At 42.8% G+C, this 10,082-nt stretch overlaps 1 protein-coding gene across 2 annotated transcripts in view; it reads left to right on the top strand.

Annotated features, from left to right (window-relative positions):
• The first annotated feature begins 454 nt into the window (after positions 1-454).
• LOC103477524 (CD82 antigen) overlaps positions 455-10,082 on the top strand; it is a 10,646-nt gene continuing 1,018 nt past the window's right edge. For both annotated transcript variants that reach the window (XM_008430683.2, XM_008430684.2), the window contains exons 1-8: positions 455-617; positions 4,444-4,522; positions 5,441-5,553; positions 5,627-5,701; positions 6,923-7,021; positions 7,102-7,299; positions 8,127-8,210; positions 9,790-10,065. In XM_008430683.2, coding sequence (XP_008428905.1) covers positions 552-617; positions 4,444-4,522; positions 5,441-5,553; positions 5,627-5,701; positions 6,923-7,021; positions 7,102-7,299; positions 8,127-8,210; positions 9,790-10,065 — 990 coding nt within the window. In that variant the 5' untranslated portion in view covers positions 455-551. The remainder of the gene's footprint in view (positions 618-4,443; positions 4,523-5,440; positions 5,554-5,626; positions 5,702-6,922; positions 7,022-7,101; positions 7,300-8,126; positions 8,211-9,789; positions 10,066-10,082) is intronic.

Consider the following 10,082-nt stretch of genomic DNA (forward strand, 5'->3'; position numbering starts at 1 on the left):
GGGAAGGGTCTCACAGTGAGGTGCGAGGGCCCCCAGGGGACGCACCAGACTTCCCTGATGTCCTGCAGGGACGTCATGACACATCAGGACAGGGTTCCACCGCATGTCACATTCAGGAACATTTTAAATGCTACAGCCAGAGCTGCAAATAACAGGAAACAGCCAGACGCCGTTACAGCTGCTCTAACGCTACACTGTAAAAAATTAACACCTGGTGTTTGTTTCCATGGAAACCACCTGAGCTGTTTGATGTTTAACAGGTAATAAGGAAGTGACCTTTGATCTCAGCACAGACTCGGTTCCCAGAGGGCTGGACGGGAAGCAGAGTGGTTTGTTGGAGAACGTCTCTGTTGCTGTGGATCTGTTGTCAGAAAACGACAGAAAAACAGCAGAAAACGACAGAAAACGAGAAAACAAGAGAAAATCAACAGAAAACAAGAGAAAACAACAGAAAACAAGAGAAAAACAACAGAAAACAAGAGAAAAACAACAGAAAACAACAGAAAAACAAGAGAAAGCGACAGAAAGGTGTCGACCTGCTGCTGGTCAGGATGAAGCTGGACGTGAAAATGGAGATGCTGAAGTTCTGCTTCACCGTCTTAAACTCCGTCTTCCTGGTGAGTTTCTCCTGGATTTTCATCATCAACGTGTTTAAATCAGGTTCTTCATTTCTTCTAACGGGAGATTTGGTTTTGTCATGTTTGTAAATATTTCTACGTTTGTTTATTCTCCATCCATCCATCCATTTTATTCCACCCTTAGTGGGTCAAGAGGAGCTGCTGCCTCTCCAGCTATTGTTTCGAGCGAGAGGCGGGGTCACCTGGACTGGTCACCTGGACAGCCTGGACAGCCTGGACAGGTCACCTGGACAGGTCACCTGGACTGGTGACCTGGACAGCCTGGACAGGTGACCAGTCTGTTGCAGGGCTGGTATATTCGTCAGAGTTTAATATTAACTTGTGATGAAGAACATTTCCTGTTTCCAGATCCAGTTTCTTTCAGTCCTTCTGTTCCTCCTGGTTGTTTTGTTTGCTGGACAGGAAGTGGCTCTTTGAAGCAACAGGAAATGACCGTGTTGAATCTTTTCTGTAAAGGAGTTCCCCAAGGCTCAGCACTTGGACCTGGACATAATTTATCACGACACATGCAGCTGCCTCTTGTGGTTTTAATGGCTGTTTAAGTCGAGGCGCTTCCAGGGAAGAGCCATGAAGAGCGACAGCGTATCACATGCTAAGTGTTTGTCCCTAAATCAATAAAATAATGTACCGATTATTGATTTAGGGACCCAGGAGTCAGACTGAAAAGGTTAATCTGAAAGGTTATATTGTTTCAGACTTTTGCATCAAGAAAGTGATTTAACTGTTTAGATGTTTAGAAGTATGGTGGCCCAGAAAGATCAACAAAATGAAATAATCATAACGCAACAACATGTGCACAACGGACGTTACGATAGCAACCGTCTAAACTTGGTTTCGGCATAAATTCAGTTTAGCATAAATTTAATTTTATCCCACTTCAGCTTACATTCTGGTTTAGCATAGCTTCAGTTTTAGCTCCCTGTTAGCGTGTCCAGCATGGCTGCGTTCACACTGCAGCCTGAAGTGACCCAATTCCGATATTTTTGCCGGTGCCGTTCACACTGCCAGTAAATGCGACCTGTATGTGTTCTGCAGTCTGAACGGGCAAACGACCTGAAAGTGTCCCGCATGCGCAGTAGAGGGCGCCATAGCGTCAGCGTTCTCAGTGTTCTGCCAACCGCCATGAAAAGAAGAAGAAGAGCTCAGAGTTTGCGGAAGTAAACATGGAGGCTAACGGTGGAACTTAGCTTGAAGTTGTTGTCCAGCTGGAGCAACATATTAATAACTTCATCCTCATATAGTCAGGGGTGAAAGTAGTTTTAAATTCTTGGCGGTACTATGACAAAAATACATACATACATACATACATACATACATACATTACTTCTTTGTGGGCTTTGGAGTTTCTGTGCTAATTAATTTTTTAGCGAAGTGATAAAATCCGGTAGCTCTTACTTACTACAAATTACTACAAAATAAAGCTGCATTTCCTCCTTCAGCCCACTGGCTGCAATGTTGACACCTTGAGATGCCATGAGACCTAAACTCTGAACATCATGGNTTTTATTTTTTTTGGTTAAATGCAGGGGTGGAAGTAGTTTTAAATTCTTGGGGTACTATGACAAAAAGTTTCTGTGCTGATTAATTTTTTTGAAGCGATAAAAGCTGGTATCTCTTGAACTGCTACAAAATAAAGCTGTATTTTCTTCAGCCCACTGGCTGTAATGTTGACACCTTGAGATGCCATGAGACCTAAATCCTGAACATCATGGCATGGAGAGCATCCCAGTTTTCCATGTCTGGTTTATAACCATTCATTTTACCTTTTAAACTGGTTCTACTGGTCCTGTGTCCAGACAGAGGGATAATCAGTAGCCCAGCATCATGACCTGTTTGTTCTGAAGATCCTGCAGCTTCTCTTCCTAACCTGGCGCCTCCTCACCCTGACTCTCATACTGACAGGAGGAACCACAGAGCTCTGTTAGGTTAAAGCTCATCTTCTGAAGTTGGGATGTTTTTCCTCCAACAGGTTCCAGAGGAATCACCTCAAACCAGATGTTGGACTGGATTTTATTTCATTTGTGAATGTTAGAGCCTCATTTTCAACAGTGGAGCTATAAAGGTTGAAAAAGGTTATTATTTTAGAGAAAATCTCATCAACATCAATATTTCCGCTAAATACGAGGCAAAAAACAAAATTGTTTGATAAAGAAAAGCCTCTCAGACTCTGAGCTCAAAGCACCAAACTATTTTTTATATTAGACAATTTCACATAATTATTGCGGTAGAAGCCATTAGTTTGTTAAATACTTAATGAAACATATTAACCGTGTTTGATGTTTGTTGTAAATGACTATAGTCACACAGAACGAGGTCATTAGTCCAAGTTTGTCGTTTATTGAATGTTCAGAAACTACAGCGGCTCTAAAGGTCAAAGGTGAAACAACCTGAACAGGTGATCAACTCTAAACCACTTGCACCTTTTTACTCTCCGTCTCTCTATCATTTAAGCACAGCTGTTGCCATGGCAACTTCCTGCGCTCCTCAAGCCAACCAGAGATTACGTTAAAAACATTCAGTCCGTTACGATATAAGGTTTTCAGGCTTGATATTTATGTTGCATCATTAATAATCTTCATGATCACAGAGGTGGTTGGTTAGTTAACTTTAATCTCCTGATCTGATGTTATTTTGGTAATGGAACCGAAACGCACAGGATTGCGCAACACCTTGTTGAAACAATAATCACTGAGATTATTATTGTTGTTGGGTCATTAATTTGAACACGTTTTGTTGATTTTTTGTTGTTGTTCTTTAATAAAGTAACAAACGTTTAAAGCCAATCAGAGGAGGACCTGCTGCTCTCAGCCAATCAGAGGACCTGCTGCTCTCAGCCAATCAGAGGACCTGCTGCTCTCAGCCAATNTCAGCCAATCAGAGGACCTGCTGCTCTCAGCCAATTAGAGGACCTGCTGCTCTCAGCCAATCAGAGGACCTGCTGCTCTCAGCCAATCAGAGGAGGACCTGCTGCTCTCAGCCAATCAGAGGAGGACCTGCTGCTCTCAGCCAATCAGAGGACCTGCTGCTCTCAGCCAATTAGAGGACCTGCTGCTCTCAGCCAATCAGAGGAGGACCTGCTGCTCTCAGCCTCCTGCTACGTTCAGTTTGTCTCCTGATGCTGAGACTCAAAACCTTCTGAGATCAACGTGTCGCTCTGCTGCTCTAGCAAAGAGTTCAGAAACAATATGAAATGAGAAAAAAGGTATTTATTAACTGATTAAGTCGTGTTTTAGATTGTTCTTGAAAAACTAATCGGCCACGGCTGATCAGTGGGTGAACTCACGGCTGCACAGTGAATCCGTTCATGTTTAAAGCTGACAGCCGCTCCTCCCCCTGCAGGTACTGCGAACCCCCACTAAATCTTTTAGGGGTAGCGGTACCTGCCGTACCGCCTTATAACTTTCACCCCTGCATATAATCCGTCATGGTTGTTGTTTTTCTTCCTGCTTGCGTGTATCAGGAGCAGAATAGTGAGATTTGTTGAGAATCAGTGACGTTCAGTTCGGATGAATGTGACCTGGACGTTATGGTCGCATTTGAATCGGATACGTATCGGATATGGTTCACATTCTGAAAAGAATCCGACCTGAGCTGCTCACACTGCCATGAAAAGATCGGACGCAGGTCGCATTACGTCAAAAAACTCTGATTTGGGTCACTTCAGGCTGCGGTGTGAACGCAGCCCTCGTCTCCTCTGAAGGTCTTTGCTTCTCCAGGCTCAGCTTCTGTGTTTCGCTCACCTGTAACCTGTTTGACCAACATGAACATGATGCAGGTCTGAAGTTCAGCTGGACTTTCTCTGCAGGTTCTGGGTCTGAGCGTTATGGGCTGTGGAATCTGGATCCTCTTCGACACCGGAAGCTTCCTGAATGTCCTCTCCTCTGGTACCAAAATAAAACATACTTTTATTTAAAGGAACAGCGTAACATTTATTAAGGGTGAGGAAAATCTCCCCAGAGGAAAAGATGAGAACTGAAATTTCCAGTAAAGTAAATGTAAATAAAGCAGATTTTAACTCACAGAGCTTTTTTCTAATGGCATCAGAGTTTGTAGGAACTTTTATTTAATAATCCATCACTTCCTGTTTCTCTGGGTGACTTAATATAAATGTATTTATCTTTGCCATTTCAAGTAAGGCAGATGGGTTTTTCTGCAACCCAATGAATGAAAGAAAAAGAAAAATTCCTGCTAAATTCGCAACAGTTTCAGTCAAACTGTTTGGACTCTGGAGGTTTTGTTCTGATCCACAACAAAACTGGACCCGATGCTGAAGGTCCAGAAACTTCCCAGGGAAATCCTGCAGATCACAACGAAGTCAGACACTGTGGAGGAGAACCACAGAGAAGAGAAAAATAATTATGAGAATAAAGTCATACAAGGAAAGAGTCAAAATTTACAAAAATAAAGTTGTAGAAGAATAAATCCAAACAATATGAGAACAAAATTATCACAATAATGACGTTAATGAGCATAAAGGAGGGATGTCAACCTCCAGTCCTCTGCTGTCCTGCAGGTTTTAGATGTCCCACAGGTACAAATGTCTTCATCGCCTCCTCCTGGTGTAGATCAGGTCGGCTAACGACCTGATTGTTCTGTTCAGGTGCTGCAGCAGAGGCAGGACAGCGGAGGACTGGAGTTTGACGCATAAAGCTACACAATATGGCAATAAAGTCACAATATTTTGACTTCATTCTCTAGTTTTTTACTTATTTCCTTAGCATGACCCAGTTAGCGCCGGTCCTGTCTGGTGGTGGTGTGACCTTCACCCTGAATCCGTCTCAGTTTTGTGTTTTTGCGTCCAGAGGAGCTGCAGGTGGTGGCAGTGGGCCTGTTTATAATCGGTGGAGTGGTGGCACTGGTCAGCCTGACTGGGTGTACTGGAGCGGCCCTGGAGAAACGGTTCCTGCTGCTGGTGGTGAGTTTCCCATGATTCCCTGCGGAGGGGAAAACGGCTGCTACCTGCTCAACACTCAGCTCTTCCTCCTCAGTACTTCTGCTTCCTCATCGCGCTGGTCCTGGGTCAGCTGTTCGTCACCATCCTGCTGCTCCTGAAAAGAGACGAGGTCGGTCGTCTTCACAGCGGGTTTATCACCTAAAATCTGCTTTTTCTCTTTCCAAAACGTTTTAATGTTTTTCCCTCATTAAAAATAAACCTGGAGTTTTGCTTTGACTCTTTCATGTCTGAGAAATACTTTAATCTCCATGGCAACCATTCAGCTGTAAAAAACGCTGGGAGGCGCAGCTCCTCCCCCTCTCAGCTCCTTCAGACTAGCCAGCAGCAATTAGCAAACATCTGCTGAGCTCATTCCAGGAGCTTCTGCTCAGAGCAACGCTGGTAAAAACAGGAAAGGGTTAATAGAGGAGCCATGTTGGGACGACTTCCTGGAGGAGCTTCAGAAAGAGCAGGAGTTTTTAAAGAGACAGAGGCCCAATTAAATCAGGAAGTAAATATTTCTTTGAAGTCATGTTTGATATATTTAGCATTTTTATAACAAGTGACGGTAAAAAAGTGACTTGATTGTGCGATAAAATGGGACTAAGTGCCTGGAAAACACATAATACCGCCCCTTTAACGTTTTACATGAAGAGATCAGTTGGTTTGATTCTCGTCCACCTAGAGGGAGATCATTTAAAGAGCTTCCAGGGTCAAAGGTCATTGTCATATTCCTTCCATGTCCGTTGCTGGAGTCTATCAGAACAGCTGAAAACTGCTGAAGCTCCATAAAACAGCTAAACAAGCCTGAGGCTCGGATGTTAGCTCAAAAGTCTAACCCTGAGATTAGGAGGAAGTCATGAGGAGACCTAGCAGACCAGCACCATATCCTGGGATTTAAAAGTGCATTGTGGATTTACTCTGCTGTGCACAGAAATCATTGGACAGAACACCTAAAAGTGATCCTAGTAACGGTTGTGAAAATAGTGAATAGTGAACAGAAGAAGGAAAAAGTCTAATTTTTCTATACGTAATCAGTTTGTTTCACTCAAAAGACAAGAATGTAAATGTCAATATTGTCTGGCAGCTTGGGCTGCGTTCACACCAGCGCTGTTTAGTCCACTTTAATCCAACTCCAGTACATCTGCCTAGAAAGTCTGGTTTGCTTGTGGAGGTATGAATGCGTAATCGAACTCTGATGCGGACCATTAAAGCTAACAATGGTTCCTCGGTTCGGTTGAACTCTGGTGCGGTTTGAATGCATGTGTGAGTGTTTCAGTCTGTTTTTGTGTGTTATTGTGTTTAATTCGGTCTTTATCAAAGATCGTAGCTTACTGTTGTTTTCCCTCAGATCGATAGTACTCTGACTCAAACCGTGAACAACATCATAGGTCAGTACGGAAATAGCAGCAGCAGGGCTGACATAATCATGGATAACGTCCAGCATTATGTGAGTTTCTCCACCATCTCTTCTGTCCTAGCTAAAGTAAAAGACGCCTGGTTGATATTTGTTTTTATTCTGGCTCACAGACCAAATGCTGCGGAATAAATGGACCGGACGACTGGCTGAAGAACGCCTTCATTCAAACTCTGAACCTGACGAGTGGGAACCTGCTGCCGTGTTCCTGTTTCCTGTCCTTTCAGCCTAGCATAAACTCGCCCTGGTGCTTGGAAACCAATAACACCAATGTAACGGTGTCTGGAACAGGACATGGGATTTTTAATGAGGTACAGTCGACCAAAACGAACAGCAGAAATATGGACGCGTCGCAGCGTGACGCCGCTGGAGGGCAAAAAGCTGCTAACGTCTCATACACAAAAGAAAAGAGACGCAGTGTTTTGGTCAGGAAAGTTTTAATTAAGTAAAAATAGCGAGGGAGAGGGAAGGAGGTCAGTTATGCTAGCTTGGCTTTGACAGCCTTAGCATGTAGATATGCTGTGGAATAATGTTTTGGTTCAGTTAAAAAAAAAAGCGTCCCTCACACCAACTCTGACAAATGATCAATAGAGCACAGCTTCAGATTAGCTAATCAACCACCGCTGTGTTAGCTTAGCTAATAGCAGCAGTAGCTATCCATCACAGCAATCACTTATTAATAATCACAAAATAAACATCAAACTGTAATGTACTGAATGTTCTGCTCTTTGTGTGGGAAATGTTTGCATATCTTTTGGTGCTGAATCCTGACACACATAGTGGTATTTGTTGTCAGTCGGTTGCTATGGCAACGAGTCTGCGTGAAGTGTGGCGGACACGGTGAGCGAGAAAAAAGAAGAGCAAGAGTGGTTTGGAGTTGTTTTTTTAACTGTTTTTCTGCGTTGTTTTCCCCTTTGCTGTGACGCACTGCACTGAGCTAATAATACATCTCCAGGTTTCATTTAGTTCATTGTTCCACCGCAGCAGCGCCTGGAACGCAAAGGAATCAGCTTTTTGCCCTCCAGTGTTGCGCTAATGCGCAAAATATCCGGATGTAAACGACATGCAACGCGCCTACACTGAGAATCTTCACCTGAAAATGAGCTGGTTCAATGAAACGATGTGTTTAATGCCGCAGAGCTGCCGTAAGAAGATGAACCAATGGCTGAAGGACAACTTCATAACCATCGTTGCCATGGCTGCAATCCTCATTTTAATCCAGGTAAGAATAATCTGGAAGATTTAACCTCCACTCATTCCTCTCTCACTGGGAATAAAACCAGGAGGGAGTATAAAAACTACAAATGTCGGTAGATATAGTTTCCTCTCATTCTAATCAGTAATTAGATGCCATCTAGTGGTCGGAGTGTGAACTACACCTGGTTTATTAAAGCGGAAACGGGCAGCAGGCCGATTAACTCAGTAAATAATCTAAACCCTTAATTAGATTCTGCAGTAAAATATACATTTAGGCTGAGAAATGTCTTCTATGTATTATACATCAAAATAGAGAACATGTGATCAAAATTATAAAATGTATTTCTAATTTGGAATTGATAGCTTTTAGTGACTCTTGCAACCAAGCAACGGAAATGAGCTAAATGTTGGTATGTTTGTAGAAATGGGAAATTGTAAGTCTATATTTTCATTATGAAATACATAAAATTAAAATATGAATATTGATTAATTAACATGAGTACATATGGTAATAGAATATTCATCGTGAAACGGGATGGAAACGCATTTCTTAAAGTCATAATTACATGAAGTCATAATTTAAAATAGTAAAAATAAGGATTTCAGATTCTAAAGTTTTAGTCATGGATATTAGAACGTGCTGCACAGTGGCAAGAAGGTTCTGGGTTCGATTCCCGGCCCCGGTCTTTCTGCATGGAGTCTCCATGTTCTCCCTGTGCATGGTGGGTTTTCTCCAGGTACTCCAGTTTCCTCCCACRGTCCAAAAACATGACTGTCAGGTTAATTGGTCTGTCTAAATTGCCCCTAGGTGTGAGTGTGTGTGTGCATGGTTGTGTGTCCTGTGTGTCTCTGTGTTGCCCTGCGACAGACTGGCGACCTGTCCAGGGTGACCCCGCCTCTCGCCCGGTACGCTAGCTGGAGATGGGCACCAGCACCCCTACCGACCCCACTGAGGGGCAAGGGTGAAAGAAAATGGATGGATGGATATTAGAACAAACATTATGAGATAGAAAGTCATGCAGTTAGCTTCAGTATCATAACCATGGCTTTAAAATTCATCAAAATTATGACATGAAATATTCCATCTCATAGTGACTTTAAAACTTGTAACTATGATGGTTTTATTTTTCCTGGCTTCCATGTAAAAGCTTTAAGGACAGTACAGTAAAATTAGCTGTATTGGAAAGACTCGAACACCAATTCAAACACATATGCTGAAATTCAATATTTATAACTTTTTTATTTTTCAGGTTTATTTAGAATAATGACAAAAATAAAAAACTTGTTCAAAAACATATATTTTGTCTCAGTTAAAGTCTAGTTTGAGCAAAAACAGCATCAGTAAAATGACCAATGTACTGATTGAACTGTGTTTCATTCCTTTAGTTCCTGCTGGATCTAATTCGCATCATAACTAAATTTACACTAATGGTGGATGAATTGTTTGTATTTGAATCTCTAATTTAGCAAAATCACAAGTAATACAATTTTTTGTACAATTTAATAGAATTTCAGTCATTAAGTTTTTAAAAACGTATTTCTGCATTTCAGTTGTAATTCCCGTGGCTGCCTGAAGGGGGTGCTAACGGTCCTTTGCTCTGCAGATCTTTGGCCTTTTCTTCGCTGGGTCTCTGTTCCGCATGTTTGGAGAAAAAGGCGCTTTAAAGAAAAACAAGCGGCTCGTTGGTGAAGATGGCGCCGACTCGGACTCCGAGCCCGACCCGGACGGCGGAGAGCAGAACTGCGCCTTCATGGACCCGGATGAAGGCGCTCCAGAACCAAACTACATGACCGCTGGAGACGCCAACAACATGGCTGACCAGTACAACCAGAACCAGGAGTACCAGGAGCCATTTCATTACAACCAGAACCAGAACCAGGTGTACATGCCTGCTGG

The sequence above is a fragment of the Poecilia reticulata genome, linkage group LG16, assembly GCF_000633615.1.
Source record: "Poecilia reticulata strain Guanapo linkage group LG16, Guppy_female_1.0+MT, whole genome shotgun sequence".
Lineage (NCBI taxonomy): Eukaryota > Metazoa > Chordata > Actinopteri > Cyprinodontiformes > Poeciliidae > Poecilia > Poecilia reticulata.